Here is a 16,200-nt window from a genome sequence, read left to right as displayed (position 1 = left end):
AGGGCACATACTTGAACCTCAGTTTCCTTATCTGTAAAATGAGGCAATAGCATCAACCACCTTGGGATTGTGGCGGCTAATGTTAGCTGTCAATTTTGCAGGCTATGGAATCACCTAGGCCTCCAGGCACATCTATAAGGAATTATTTAGTCTCTGGCCACGCCTGTGGTTTAATGGGATTGGGAAGACCCACACACAAAGTGGGCAGAGCAATTCCCTGGGTATGGGTCCTGGACTGTGTAAAAAAGGAGACAGCTAAGACTGGGCATGGTGGCACCTGTCATTAATTGCAGCACTGGGGAGGCAGAGGCAGGAAGATTGTGATGAGTTTGAGTTCCAGGACAGCCAGGGCTATGTAGTGAGACAGAGAGAGAGAGAGAGAGAGAGAGAGAGAGAGAGAGAGAGAGAGAGAGAGAGAGAGAGAGACAGAGAGAGAGACAGAGAGAGAGAGAGAGAGAGACAGAGAGAGACAGAGAGACAGAGAGACAGAGACAGACAGAGACAGAGAGACAGGGAGAGACAGAGAGACACAGAGAGAGATAGAGAGAGAGGGAGAGAAAGAGAGAGATAGAGAGAGAGAGAGGGAGAGAGAGAGAGAGGATGCTAACTGAGCACTGTGAGGAAGCAGCTGTGGTCCTGTGTTTCCCGACTGTGGGCACCATCTGACTAGCTGATTCAAGTACTGCTGCCTGAACGTCCTGCGGTGGTGGTCTGTACCCTTGAGCCTTGAGCTGAAATCAATCCTTTCTCCGGTAAGCTGCTTGTGTCACAGTGTTTTATCAAAGCAGCAGGAGGGAAAAAAAAGACATGGATGTTGTGAGGATTAAGTGTTTACAATCTTTGTGGTCCTGAGTTAATATGTATAGAGAGCACAGGACAGTGCTTGGCACTTGCTGCATACCTACTGTATACCAGAAAGGAGTCGCCGGGGTTCAATAATACCTCATTATTGTTTCCTTTTTCTTTAGTTTTTAAAACCCCAGCTGGGTTTTAAAAATACAAACTAGGGCTTGATAAGACTCATGTATGTCAAGCCTTGAGAAGTCTGTGCTGCCTGGCTTCTCGCCAGAGTTTCCTCTGAGACTGCTCACCAGGATATGCATACGTGTTACAAATGCAGATGACAGGCCTCTGCATCCCAGCCACCAGATCAGTGTGGCTGGGAGGGAGCTCAGAAGTCAGCTTTCAATCTTCTGGAGGAACCCATCTAGGCTAGGGGCTTCACCTTTATGGAGTCCTCAGAAAACTAGGGGAAGTTTGGGGTTTGCCTTCCCCATGAACACACCTGCAAACACACACACACACACACACACACACACACACACACACACACGGGTGTGCACCTGCATGCACTCCCACAGAGTCCCACAAACCTACTCTTCTTAGATTCCCCTTATGCCCATTCTTGAACTAAGAATCTTAGATTCAAAATAACTCCATACTGTACAGATGGCCCAGGACTCAGAGGGGTTTGGAACCTTGCCCAGGGCCACACAGCCACTAATCTGTGGAAGGCAAGAGTCCTCATGCCAGCTGGAGCTCACTCCACACCACCACATTGCTTCTTTTTTCCAGTTGTCCTTTGAGACAAGGAAGGGACCTGGGGTGTCTGTCACATTCCGAGGAAATTGAGGCTTGGGCAAGTTGAGGTCTGTATTATCTATCTGCACAGGTGTCTGCTGATGTGGCTATGGAAATGTAAATGAACTGAAATTAACTAAACCATCATGCTCCTCTGTCATGCTAACTGTATGCAAGTCCTCCTGGCGGCACGTGGTTCATGGCAGCTGTATTGGCTGGGGCAAGAAACAGAACACTTTGTCTTCCTGGGGGTTTTGCTGGTGCACTGACTGAGTGGCTTGCCCCTCACGGCTGGGGACTAGGTTCAGACTCCAGCCAGTTTGGGGTGGGAAGGGCCCAGCCTCTGCCCTTCATCTCTGGTCTGCCTCAGCTAGGACTCCTGCTGGCTAAAAGCCTTGTCCACCACCCCCATACTGGCCATCTCTGGCCTTATGAATGGCCTGGTCTTGGCAGCGCTGCTGTTCCACCCATCTCAAGGGAGCCTTTCCTGTGGGAGGGAAGACGGGTGGACGGCGGAAGGGAGAGGAGGAGAAATAGGAGGGAGAGAAGGAGGAGGGGAGAGGAGGGCAACAACCTGCATTGAGTAACCTAAGACACTTGGCAGGGCAGCCAAGCTTGGAGGAAGTTATCTAGGCACCCAGGGAATGGTGCCTTCCCACTGACAGGTGCCAGTCTGATTCAGGAGGTCTGAGGTCTAGTCTTGTCCCTGCTACTGGTACGTTGGATGTCTGTCCTTGGGTACATCTGTGATCTCAAGGCCACAAGACATTATGTTGACCTCGGGAGATTAAAAGAACCAGGTCTTGGGGAAGCAGCGTGGCGCCCTAGGTGGCAGCTGACATATTGAAGCTGCAGTCCTACATCATGGAAAAGAAAAGAAAAACAGTCCATCACAGGACTCGAGCGGAGGAAGCATAGCAGGAGGGTATCATGCGGAAGAAAAGGGGCGTTGTCTGCCTGTGGGTAGGAAGGGCTCTGCATGTCATTTGCTGAACTATGCTTATAGGGACAGAGTGTCCAACTGCACTATAGACAGGGTCAAAGTAGGCTCAGCAGTCGGGCAGCCTTGGCCTGTGGCTCATGTGTCTTAGTAGCCGTGACGCTTTGGGAAAGTTACCTCTTCTCTGAGCCATTTGCCCAATGTAGAAAGGGAGCAGTATGTCGGGCACAGAACAGGCAGTATGCCTGGTGGTGGTGGTGGCGCACCTACAAGAGTGACCCGCACACGGCTGACAGTGACAGCGGTCACCATCAGTGTTGTTTATTGTTAATTCAGCCACTGTGAGCTGTGTGTTTTCCTGTTTTGGGTCAATTGCCTCCTAGCAGATAGATGAGCCATCCAGATATGTATGAATCTACAGAGAGCGGATGAGCGCCGAGAATTTTAACTGTAGTTTAAAAAAAAAAAGTTTGGGGAGATTGGACCAAACTGAGGAAGGATCAAAGGCCTGGAAGGTACTAGTTCCAGCAGTGGGGGCAGAGGATAATAAATACACGACAACTTCATATGCCATATTGCAAGTCTGAAAGGAGAAAGGTAGAGGAACTTTGCGTCCCTGGTGGCATTACCAGCCTATGGAGCCACCCCAGAATTATCAACCTGTAGAAATCTAGACGGGGTTGACTCTTGTTGGAGGCCAGCCATGTGCTGCCACTTCACCCACCCCTGGGTGAAAAGGGGACAGGGAGTATTCATCTGTGGCCATCCCCTTCTGTCCCTTGGATGTTTGAAGAGCTGGTCAGTTGCCAGGCGCTGAAACAGGAAGGGATGTGAGTGTCCTCCCCTCTCCCCACCTCTGGGACTCTTGCCAGCCCAGCAGATGCTCACAGGGAGCCAACCTCACTCCAGGAGCCCCATAAAGCCGCTGTCCCCAGCACTCCTGTATTGGGCCACTGAGCACCCAGCTACCAAGCATGTAAAGACAGGGCTTTCCCACACAAGTTTCCATGTCAACACATGTGATTGGGCACCTGTAGAATGCTGGGCAGCTGTGTTGGCCATCATGGAAACTATGTCCTGGGGGAACTTCTAGTGTAAGGCACTGGCCAGTTATCCAGAAACCGATACAGAAAGGCAGGTGTGAAGATGGTGGCCGTTTTGATCCCAGCCGGGTCTCCAGGTAGAGAGATACATCTGTCTGTGAATGTGCTGTAGGCTCTAGGCGACAAAATGCAGTGGGTAGTGACTTCATCCCTTGCTGTTCAAAGTGTGGACTGTAGTCCAGCAACAACAGCACCTCCACCCCCGGGCGCCTCAGCCCTATCCACACTGCTGGGTCAGATCCCCAGCTGGTGTGTCAAGACACCGTGTCAAGACAGCCTGGCTTAATGGCCATATCGGCCATGTGAGTGCTGTGGAGAGGATTGGGCAGACACTGTGCCAAGGGCTTTGACCTGTGTTGACTCATTTAATCCCCACAACAGCTAGGTGGTGGCGTGAATGTTAATGGCCCCACTTACAGATGAGGAGATGCTAGGGGGTAACTGGCCCAAGGTCGCAGGGCAAAGAAACACTGAGCTGGGATTCATATCCAGGCATCTGCCCAATTACACTCGGCCCCTCCCCTCATTTCATTGTCACATCCACGAACGTTTCTGGAGGCAGAGGACACAAAGTCCCTCCCTCTTCCTTGTCTACAGGACTCCGCATGTGGCATGTTATACAAGTTGTGTATTATCTTTTGGAACTTGGAAAGAAGTTCTTTTTCCGGAGCCTCTTTCTGCCTCGACCCAGATTGGAGTTTTGTTTGTTAAGGATGGGGGGTTAGAGCCAGAGCAGGGCCATCTCACTCAGACAAAGGGTACAGGCTAGAGTTCAAGCCTGAGAAAGAGCCCCGAGGATACTAACACACACTAACTACACACATACCAACCCCCACACACTCATCCCTAGACACACATACCTATATCACATGCACACATATCTATATTCATACCTATACCACATACACACACACATACACACATATCTGCCCCTATACACACACCCAGATGAATATATCTATATCACACACACATACATGTATACACACACCCCACACACACCTACACACCTGAACATACATAGACACACACATGTATCTAGAAGTATATACCTATATCACACAAACACATACCTATACATATACATATAGCCTACATATATATATCTATACACATACCTATGCATATATATACATGCATACATGCACCATACACCACATATACATAGTCTACATATCACACACCAGACATTCAACTTTACACATATCACACATATATGCCACACACCATGCATACATCCTACATACACATACCACACCCCAGACATACACACCTACCTAAACACACACATCCCCACAAACATACCACACTTACACACACACACACACACACACACACACACACACACACACACACACACAAGCACAAGCACATACATCCCTCACCCCTGCCCCAGGCCTGAGATGCTTCCAACCAGACCTCACATGTGAATTCAACTGGAAGGAGAATTCAACTTGGAATTCAACTTGGGAGGAGATTCTGAAAACTATTGTGATAGACTGGGCAGGGAGGACATTTAATTGGTGTGCTGTATGGTGCCAGCTTCCTCCATGGGCATCTCAGTCCTGAGGAGGAGCCTGGCAGCCAGAAAGGAGCATGCAAACTCTCAGCAGGAAACTGCTACTCGCTGACTCCTCTCCTTCAGTCTCGTGCCCTTTCTGGAGTACCATGGTCAAGGGCCAAGAGAACTGCTTCCGGGTCCAGAGAAACACGGGCAAGACACACAGGGGGTGGCCTTAGAAGTGGCTCACAGATCAGTAGAGCCTATCACAGTGAGTGTACAGGACCCGGCCTCCCAGCCACCAAACCAGAACCCTGTAGACTACTCCCTCTCTCGTGTTGCTCACCTAACCTGCAGTGATGTGCCCACGTAACTGTCTCTTGAGTCATCCATTTCTCCCATCACCGAGGTCCCTAGCTGAGTGCCCGTTGCTCTTGCGCAGACAGCTGCAAGTCTCGTTTTTGGTCCATAGTCTGTCATCCTGCTCTTACTGCTGCTGACATCTCCCAGGCTCTCTCAGGCCACCTCCCTGAGCCCTCTGCTCACCGGTGTCCTGCCTCATGTCTCAGCATCCACGGCTCCTCTGCCTGCTCTCCAGTCCCTACCCCCTTACCCTCTGACTCACTCCTCCAGATCTCAGTGAAGGACTGGCACATTGCTTCAGCCCATGTACCAATGCCAGTTAAATGTGGTGACTCCTGGAGTGCTGTGTTGAGGACAGGCCTGGTCAGGGTGCTGAAGTTGATCAACAATGTCTTCTCTGGGCACAGGCGGGAGAATGGAATGGCTCACAAGTCTACCATTTTTCTGGCTGGATCAGCAGCTTGCACACGCCTGGCCTCTCCCACCACAGCATCCTCTGCTGACTGACCCACTAGACACTGAGTTCAGTGCCTGTCTAGCTGACCTACAGTTGGTGTTCTCAAAGTTTGATGACAAGATATGTATAACAGAGCAAATACACATACCATTCCTTTCTGTCCCCTTCATCCCATAAAAGCCAGGGACTTAGCATCCTCCCCGTCAGCTCCCAGAGCTGGCTTCCAGCACCCAGCTGCCACTTCCTTCTGTCTGTTGTTATCCTGAGGTGTCTGGGTCACTCTGCCCACGGTCTAGGAAAGTAGCATGTGAGCTCATGACAGGGTCATCACAACCCAGACTTGGGGTTGCATGATCACAGACATCCCAGGAGATCAGCAGACAGCAAGAACCCTGCCTCCTACCCTCCCACCTGTGCTGTTTACCAGAGTCGAGTGGAGGGTGTGACCCTGGGCCAGGAGAAAGGGATGCTTTTCTTCTTGTTTTTATAAGCACTAGGCTTTGCTGAGCAAAGTAACTCAAAGTTACTTCTTGTTTACTAGAAAGAAAGTCAAGGCCAGGAGAGGTGAACCATGAATCTCCCTGGCTAATGAGTGGTGGAGGGAGGATGTGACCCCAGGCCTGCCTGATTCCGGAGCTTGAACTGCAATCTTCAGCCTCTGCTCTGGAGACATGGGGACAGTACCTTGACTTTACCTATCTGGAGCCTCCATGGCCATGGATTCCAACAATCCTAGGGAAAATATTTGGGTGGAATATTATCTGTGCTGGCCATGAACAGCATGCACACATTTCTTCTTGTCATTTCCTCCTAAACCAGATGATAAGACCGGATAGTTACATAGAATTTATGTAGCATTAGACATTAGTAATCTAGACATGACTTAACGTCTACGGTAGAATGCTCATAGCTAACATGAAAACACACCATATACTTTAAGGGAGTTGAGCATTCATGAGGTTTGATATCCAGGAGAAATCTGGGAATCAATACCCTAGGCATGATAGGGGTCAACTGTGTCTTCTAAGGATTAAGAAGTTGAACACGGGCCAGATGACTGGGGTTCAAGTCTCAGATCAGTCACTTTTTAGCCAAGTAGTCTTAGTTGGATTACTGTTAGTCTTGCTTTAGCCTTCTCTAAAATAGACATTGATGATAAGTTTTACAAAGATTTTGGAATAAATGAGTTAACATTAATGCATTAATAGTACTAGGCTTGGATCATAAGTTGTTGATAAATGAAAAGCACATATTTGGCTCCATGCAGGAGCACACTCTCAGGGAGGGGCAGGCTTGGAAAAGACTACTTAAGAATTACAGTCTAGATCATGTGATGCAGGGTCTCTTAGCCCACGGTCAATTCTGTGAACGTGCTTGTTTTGAAAACTGGAATTTGTTACAGCACGATTGAAGTACTGAGGAACAATTTGAGCTTCACACAGATTCCACACTTGCTCAGTCAGGCGGGGTTTCGTCTGTCAGCAACGGGAGAAGGATACAGAAAGCTGCTTTCACCCAGGAATTCACACATTCCCCAAAACTGAGGCACCCAGTTTACCAGGTGTTAGGATCTGTGGTGGTACATTACCCCCACCCGGCCTCAGCCAGCCCTCTCTGCTGCTTCACAACAAATCACAGAGAGCAACCCTTTCCATGCTGCCAGCCATCTTAGGCTCCTGAGGGTAAAGCACCATATTTATTGTAATACTTAAGCACTTCTCAACCATTTAATGTGTATTAAACTCTATACCGTATTTACCAGGTTCCTGCCCCCCCACAAGCCTTTTTATGTGACACTGACCCATTTTCTTCATAACCTGTGATCTTCACTGCAGGATTTATTTTTCGCTCCCCAGTCATTTATAGGACTGCACATTTTGCCTTGTAGCAGAATTGTTGTAAGTGAGGTGAATCTGTGGGGAGGTGACTGGATGGATGGACATTGCATGGAGTAGGCAGTGAATAAATGGGCAAAAGAATGGACTTCCAGAACCTCTTAGAACCGCAGTCTGTAATCACCAAGAGGGTTGTACAGCCTTTTAATTTCTGATGCCATTAAGTCGGGTGATCCAACTGGAAAAGAGAATAGCGTCAAACCTGTAAATTACCCAATTACTTCTTTAACCACCAAGAACACAGGGTCCAAGCTAAGCTCAAAGGTTAATAATAAAAGACAAATGGACTGCGCTCCACAAACAAAACTAATAGGATTTGAGTTGCAGGAAATCTCATTTCACCATCAGAACAAAACAAAAGCCCAGTGGAACAATGGGAATGAGCCCTGCTTCAAGGCTCTGCCTCTGGCTGTGTGGCGCTGGCCCTGGGAGGAGCTGGCTCCTCAGGCCTTCCGCCAATCCTATGGCCTGTGCTTGGTCCCAGGCATCCAGATGCCTGGGAAGGACCAAGAAAATGCCAAGGAGAGGGGAGGAGACTGTGCCAGGCGGGGCGGTGGGAACTGGCAGCCATGATGTCTTACTAGGGCTGGTTTGGGAGCGGCTCTGTGTGCACCTGTGTTTTCCCACCCGAGCTCCCCAGCGATTCAGCTAGACAAGAACTCCTCATTCTCACTTGATATGTGACAAAACTGTAGCACAGAGAGGTGAACAACTCCAACGGCTGGAAAGACAGCTCAATGGTTAAAGTCACGTGTTGCCAAACCTGACAACCTGAGTGAGTTCAGTTCCAAGGCTCACATGAAAAGGGCCTATTCCTGCTAATTGTCCTCTGATTTAGACACACTGTGGTGCTATGTGTGATGCACACTTGAGTGTGCACATATACACATGCACACGCGTGTGCACACATGCACACAAATAAATACAATTAATTTTTTATAAATTTTACCCATGTTGCCCAGCAATGGAATATAAGGTGTATATCACACCATAAATCTTAATTGTTTCTCTTTATTCCACTAGCTTGGGAGTTTGGCAGGGAACATTTACTGATCTCCTGTTGCATACAAGGACTATTCTATGCAATATTGTGTGTGGAGCATGTTACAGTCAGAAGCTCTCTCGTGTCCCTTTGCTAACAGGTCTGCATGGAGCCTGGAAACATTTACAGCTGACACGGCACAGGCATACTGCACACAAGGAGAGTGATCTTGTTAACAGATTAGGATCACCAACTGAAGCACAGTGACAGTGACGACTTGCTGGAAGTCACTCGGCAAGCAGGTGGCCAGTGAGGCACACATAGAAACATGTTTGATTTGTTAGACTGCTTCTTTCCACACCGCCAGGGGAAAATCCCACGGTGGAGCATGACCTCTTGCTGGAATTGGTCCTTTGGCCAGCAGGGGCAAGGCACGCTGTGCCTCTTGCTCTATGGATGTTGTGTTTGCTAGCTCAGGGTGGCAGCTTGGTGCCTTGGCAGCCAGTGAGGCACCCTGGGATGGGAAATCAGGCAGCCGCCCAGATATTAGAAACAATTACTGCTAATTACCAGGCCTGCCAATTCCCCATTGTCTGCTTGCACTCCACCAGGAATCAAGGAGCAGGCGATGGGGATGTTGGAGGAAACTTTCAATTTTGGCTTGCAGAGTGCCTGGTGCCGCTTGGGGGCTGGGCTCCTTCCTGCCTTGAACCCACAAGGCCCCGCTACCTTTCCATCTCTCTCTGTTTTAGAGACCACATGCTCCTTACAGAATAGATCTTGGATCCTCCAGAGTGCTGGGGAGGTAGGGGAGAGGAACCCAGGGCCATAGAGCAAAGCCCACATCTTGGCTGTGAGTCTAGTGTTGGCCTCAGTGTAAGTAACTAAGGGTCTTTAGTTTTATAAGAGCGGTGAGTACACACTTTAATCTCCAAACATTTAAGTGTTTATTTTGTACTTTCTCTATAAAAATATACTGCTGGTGAGTGAAGATAGTAATACCCATGGGGGTTTAACTGCGTGGCCCCTGTGCCAGGCAGCCTCTCTTTCTGAAGCTGACCCAAAGACTCTGGTAGACTAGGAGGCCACCCCAGAAACCAACACCGGGGAGCAAGAAGAAACCTGACGGGAAGGGAGGGGCTCATACAGGGCAGAGGTCATGCTATGACCCCCTCCCCCAGCAGGCAGCCAAGGTTTGAGGAGGCTGTGGAAGATGTGTGGTGGGGTACCCTTTATCCCAGCTGCAGGCCACTCCCAATTGCCATCAGTGGGAACTGGGTTAACCCTTAGGGACTTCTCTGCCCTGCCTATAAGCAGAAGCAAGCATTGTCGCAGCCAGAAGAGAGGCCCTCAGACTGTGTGCCCCAGGTGAGAAAGGGCAGCTGAGAGGGCAGGGGTGCATGCTGGGAGGACAGGGTAGGTCAGTCTCTACTTGCCTGACTTGAGTGGTTACTACTCTTTCCCGCTGATCGAGAAGATGGGTCCACAAATAGTATGGACCAAGGGACTTTAAGGCCCAAACAAATTAATACGTGCCACCAATATCCTTAGACCTCTGGTGGCCCACAGTAAGGATTGCTTATTGGCTGTTACAGATCTCTGAGTCAAGGCTCCATTTTTCTGGTTTGTTGAAGCTTAATCTCAGGTGGTTCAGGGTTGTCCAGAAGGTTATATCTATATCCTAGACATAGAGAGAGTACATGTAGAGAGAATCCATGTCAACTCCAAAACAGGTCCAGGGGTGACAGCCAAAGCATGTCTGCCCTTGGTATCCGTGAGTTGCTTCTGTGGACTGAATCATCTTTAACTCAAAGATATTCGAGAAAAACATTCCAGAAAGTTTCAAAAGCAAACTTTGGACTTGCCTCACGCCCATCGCTGTAGTGAGGCCCACTGAGGGCCCGGCGCACAAACGCACACTGGGGCAGCACCTGCCGTTTCCCATGTCCTCCACGCCTGTGGTCCCACGAAGTGAGCACCTTTTGCCCTGTTCGTGTTACCTGTTAGGTAGATCTGCGGTGGTAATATCCATACTGCACATGTATGGAGCTACCTTGTCATTTTTCCTAAACAACACAGCATAACAACCATTGACATTATCGTGTGCAGTGGCATTGTGGGAAGCATCTTACGTAATCTGCCAATGATTTAAAGTTCATGGGGGAGGGCTGGGGGCTGGAGAGGCGGCTCAGAAGTTAAGAGCACTGACTGCTCTTTCAGAGGACCTGGGTTCCATTCCCAGCTGACCCACATGGCAGCTCACCACTGTCCTTAATTAGAACTCCAGGATTCCAACACCTTCACACAGATTCATGGGCAGGCAAAAACACCAGTGCACATAAAATAAAAATGAAAATGTTAAAGATCTTAAGAAATGAAGTGCATGAGGGACATGCAAGGATCTATGCAGACACGGTCAGTACATCCATCTTTTAAGAAGGACTTGGCATCTGTGGATTTGGGTGTCTCTGGGGTTTCTGGAACTGGAATCAATCCATCGTGGGTACCAAGGGACAGCTGGCTTAATAAGATGGAGAACACTGAACACACTGTTTACTTTGAGGCAAGCATCCCACATACCCCATTGTTCTCCTTCTTTCCATAGCATTTGTTACCTTCTTTCATGGTATATGATTGATGTTATTTTTGGATGTGTTCATTTACTTGTGTGTATTCATGTTTCGTAGGGACAAGTGTATGTGTACTGTGTATGTGTCTGGTGCCCACGGAGGTCAGAAGAGGGCATCAGGCTCCCAGGAACTAGAATTACAGACAGTCGTGAGCCAGTGTGGTGCTGGAAATGGAGCCTGAGTCCTTGCAAGAGTTACCAGTGCCCTCAGCCACTGAGCCATCTCTCTACCCACTGAGAGTATTTCTTGTTATGTGCCTGTGAGAACAAAAATCACTGTCTGCCTTGTTCCTTGATGTGGTCTATGTTCAGAACAGAGCCAGGAATGTGTAAAAACAACAACAACAAAAAACATACAGTGAATGAATGTATCATGTCGATGCTGGCTGGAATGCCTGTATCCTTGCAGAGTTATCAGTGCTGGGTAGTATTAGTAGAGTCCACTGTGCTGCAGGGACCACGGAGGAAGGATGTGTGGCCTAGGTGTCACCCATCACTCCAGTGTCTTCTGGCCTGTGACCATTGTTGTCTGCTCCTTGGTCACCATTTCTGTTGTCTCAGCCACATTCCTTTACCAGACCATCAGCCTCCATGGATCTTTTTCTCAAGTGCACATGCAACTTTCGTATCTGAGATGTGGAGAGACATTGGAACTTCAGAGACTGTCCTGGGGCCTCTTGAGAAGACACCCTGGCCACCATTTCTACAGGGCTTTATACCCATTCCTCGTCTCCACCTTCTAAGAACAGTGGTGTGAGCCCCACTGCTTTCAGATCCCCGCAGGCTGTCTGGGGCTTTCTGTGATCCTCCAGCATCACCAGCTAACCTGGGGACCATGGGTGTCAGCTCACTCCATCCTTACCAGACTCCCTCTGCTCTCCAGGCTGGGGACTTTGTATGTTTTTTGTTTGTTTGTTTCTTTTCTGGGGAAGACTATCCCATTTTTGTTCCTGTCTTTCTCAGTCTGTGTATCCTCCTGGGCCACCCCTCTTCTAACGCGACCTTCTGACACCCTGCCACTGGTGGGTGGGGGACACAAGGGGCAGTGGGAAATCATGCTAATGGATGTGGGGTTCTGTGCGTGCTGTGGCTCTGCCCAGTACGCAGGAAGGGAATGGGTTAGCTGAGCAGCTTGCCTGACATAGTGGAAGGTAGACCTGAGCAGCCCTGAGCTGGGCGCAAGCGAAGTCCACATGTTCTGTGAGGGCCTCTGTCACCCGTCTAGTCCTCTGGGGCACTCCTTTTAACTACCAGAGTTATTGAGTGACCTGGCTCAGCTCAGGCATCTGACCCAGAATCCTTCAGCTCTGCCCAAGAACTGACGTCAACCTTTTGCCGGGCAAATGTTTTTCTCATTTGATTAATAGTGGAAAAGATTCATTTGCAGGTTTTTGTTTGTTTGCTTAAGAAACAGTCAACTTCCTGGGGTCATGGTGAGGATGAGGTGACAATGGGCGGCAGATACCTTGTTCCTATAGATAGAGATCTGTTCCTATAGATAGAGATCTGTCAGACAGTCCCTCACTTCATCTCAGTACAAGAGACCCTGGAGAGGGGAGTGTCGCCATCCTGAGGTTGGAGGGGAGAAAGGGGAAGGTTAGAGGTAAAGCAGGAAGGGAAACTAGCTAAAACTGGTTTAACCAAAGGAATAATAGTAACTGTTTCTGACTTACTATTCAAAAGAGGGCAATGCCTTCGTTCCTGGGCTCTCTATACCAGGCACTCCGGTTCCACGTCCCCGGCCCAAGTCTGATGGGAAAGGGAGCTTCACCCTCCCCACAGTTCACAAAAGCTTCTGTATCAGATTTTCATTGACTGAACTGAGCTATGTCTGTCCTGGAGCCAGGCCCTGGCCAAGGAAAAAAAAAGGGGTGCCTCAAGAGCCGTCCTCCCTGCTACAATCACATGCCTTGGGGATGTGGGGCTCCTGGAGGAAACTGGAGGTTCTATTACCACAAAAGGGAAAGTGGGCATCAGGAAGCTGAACATCTGTCAGTAGCATCTGTCAGGGCCCAAGGCTTATGTGCAGGGTGTTGGTCATCTGGCCTCCCTTGAGTGAGCCTCACATTCATCTGCTGGTTCTGGTCCAGCAGCTGGGCAGAGGCATCATGTGTGATGTGATTCTACCCAGCTCCAGATGTAGCTGATGCTGCTGATCTCTGGACCACACTTGGAATATCAAGGCATTAAGCCTCCCATGATCCCTACAGCCACCCTGACGAGTTAAATCAGCATCCTTGGTGGGTGTGAAGAAGATCACCATGGAGCTGGGTGGTGGTGATGCATATCATTAATCCCAGTACTCAGGAGGCAGACAGAGGCAGGCCGATCTCTGAGTTTGAGGTCAGCCTGGTCTACAGAGTGAGTGCCAGGTTTGCCAGGGCTACATAGAGAAACCCTGTCTTAACAAACAAAGAAACAAAGATCACCATGGGAATAGGAATATTTTGATCTCTGTGTGGATCCCAAAGCACATCCTCTTCTTCTCACAGTCTTAACTATGGAGGCGTTTGCCTGGCTTCAGATGCCCAGTTCAGTGACTTCCTGGGGAGCATGGGGCCAGCACAGTTTGTGGGCCGCCAGACCCTGGCTACCACACCCATGGGTAAGTGTTCGAAACCCCATGCCCGTCCCTCCTTTGCCCTCACCTGATAGCTTCAGGCTCTGAGCACCTGGCTTGGAGCCTGGACCATACAGTCCAGCCCTCCACCGTGCCTACCTCTGAAGTGTCCAAGCTGTAGTTATGGGACTTAGTCTGCTCTTGTTTGGGCTGGGAGTGGGGTAGAGGACAATGAGTACCTGCTAGAGCTTCTAAGCCACTTTCTAGTGTCATCTCTTGCAGGAGATGTGGAGATCGGCTTGCAAGAACGCAATGGCCAGCTGGAGGTGGACATCATCCAGGCTCGGGGACTGACTGCCAAGCCGGGCTCCAAGACACTGCCAGGTGTGGGGACATCTGAGAGATGTGTCTGGTGTGGTCCACTGGACCAAACTTCTAGGAGATTTTTGTTTATGATTATGCCCCGGCTCCTAGTATATACTATACGCCCAGAGTACTTGGCATCCGGTGGGGCTCAGAAAGCGTGTGTGGGAGAGGTTGACAAATGAATGTATAAGTATGGCACGGTGGGCAAGTCATGGACTCATGGAAGAAACAAATAAGCAGAGAAAGAGAGGCTATGAGGACCACTAGAAGGAAAGCAGGCCCACTCTGACATGGCCTCACATGCTGCCCACCCAAATGGGACCCACAGAATACCCACCCAGACATGCCTATACGTGCTGCCCACCCTACACCCATTTGCCCTGTGGCCCTTCCCCATACTCCTGGGGATTCTCTGGTCCCCAGAAGTAGGTGATCAACCCCTCTCTGTTGTACCTATCACCCACAATTTGAGGGAGCAGCCTGAACCCTGCCTTCTGCCCTCTGTCCCCAGCTGCCTATATCAAGGCCTATCTGCTGGAGAATGGTGTCTGCATTGCCAAGAAGAAGACCAAAGTGGCCCGCAAGTCCCTGGACCCGCTGTACAACCAGGTGCTGCTGTTTCCTGAGAGTCCCCACGGCAAAGTCCTGCAGGTAAGGGTGCCCTCTTCTGGCCCCTGTAGGCAACACACACACACACACACACACACACACACCTGTACACATTCCACACATAAAATAAAAACCAGTTTTCTAAAAAGATTCAAAAGCAAAAACAAAACCCAGGCATACTGTGAGTGATGGTCCTGTCTGACTGAGGACGGTCCTTTAAGCCTGTTCTCAACCTTCCTAACACTATGACCATACAGTTCCTCATGTGGTGGTGACCCCCCCCAGTCATAAAGTTAACCGGTTGCTCCTTCATAACTACAATTTTACTACTATTATGAATCATTATGTAAGTATATGATATGCAGGCTGTTATGTGACCCTTGTGAAAGGGCCATTCAACTCTCAAGGTGGTCGCGACCCACAGGTTGAGAACCACCACCCTAGGTTTCACTGAGGGGGCAGAACTAAAGGCGAGGTGCAGGGCCGCAGATGAGGGTCCTGCAGCCACAGAGACCAGGAAAGTACCACCCACAGACCAGGAAGGAAGCTAACAGTGACTCAGTGTCCCCTTTATGAGAGTGCGTCGGGCTGGAGAGATGGCTCAGCCATTAAAGACGAGGCTCACAACCAAAACTGTAAGAGATGCTGCATGTGGGGTCCGAGGTTCCCTGTGAGGGAAGTAGGGAGAGGGACCATGTTGTAAATGTAGGGCCACCCTTCGAGGCCTTTGTTCAAAGTGGGGCCTTGTGGGACATGGAGCAGAGAGGACGAGCGAGAGGGAGGAAGGCAAGAATGGCATAACAGAGACACTAGAGCCAGAAAAGCATGGTCAGATGAGTGACTTTTATCGTTTCTTATCTGAAGCTGGGGACACACATGCCACAGAGTGCAGGTGGAGGTTAAATGACAACTCGCAGAAGTCCACCCCCCCATGTGGGCTCTGTGGGCTCTGACACTGAACTTAGGCCACCAAGCTTGGCAAGAGGCATCTTTGCCTGATGAGCTATCTTGCTGACCCCCCTTGCACGGTTTTTAACTAGATAGACTCTACAGGACTTAGCTGCATTGGCCTGAGGAACCCTAGGTTCCGGCCTGACAGGCATTGTTTTTCTTTTCACTGTGTAGGTGTTTTGCCTGCATATATGTTCGTGCACTGTTTGTGGTCTTGGTGCCCGTGTAGTACTGGGGATCAAACTCAGGGTCTTGTGCATGCT

General features: G+C 49.6%; 1 protein-coding gene across 2 annotated transcripts in view; it reads left to right on the top strand.

Annotated features, from left to right (window-relative positions):
• Window positions 1-16,200, top strand: part of Rims4 (regulating synaptic membrane exocytosis 4) — a 61,179-nt gene that overhangs the window by 40,597 nt on the left and 4,382 nt on the right. For both annotated transcript variants that reach the window (XM_040732772.1, XM_040732771.1), the window contains exons 3-5: window positions 13,944-14,056; window positions 14,294-14,395; window positions 14,889-15,028. In XM_040732772.1, coding sequence (XP_040588706.1) covers window positions 13,944-14,056; window positions 14,294-14,395; window positions 14,889-15,028 — 355 coding nt within the window. The remainder of the gene's footprint in view (window positions 1-13,943; window positions 14,057-14,293; window positions 14,396-14,888; window positions 15,029-16,200) is intronic.

Source organism: Mesocricetus auratus, unplaced genomic scaffold (assembly GCF_017639785.1).
Source record: "Mesocricetus auratus isolate SY011 unplaced genomic scaffold, BCM_Maur_2.0 Super-Scaffold_100028, whole genome shotgun sequence".
NCBI classification, from domain to species: Eukaryota; Metazoa; Chordata; class Mammalia; order Rodentia; family Cricetidae; genus Mesocricetus; species Mesocricetus auratus.
Note: the sequence above shows the minus strand (reverse complement) of the source record. Positions and strands in the feature narration are given on the sequence as shown.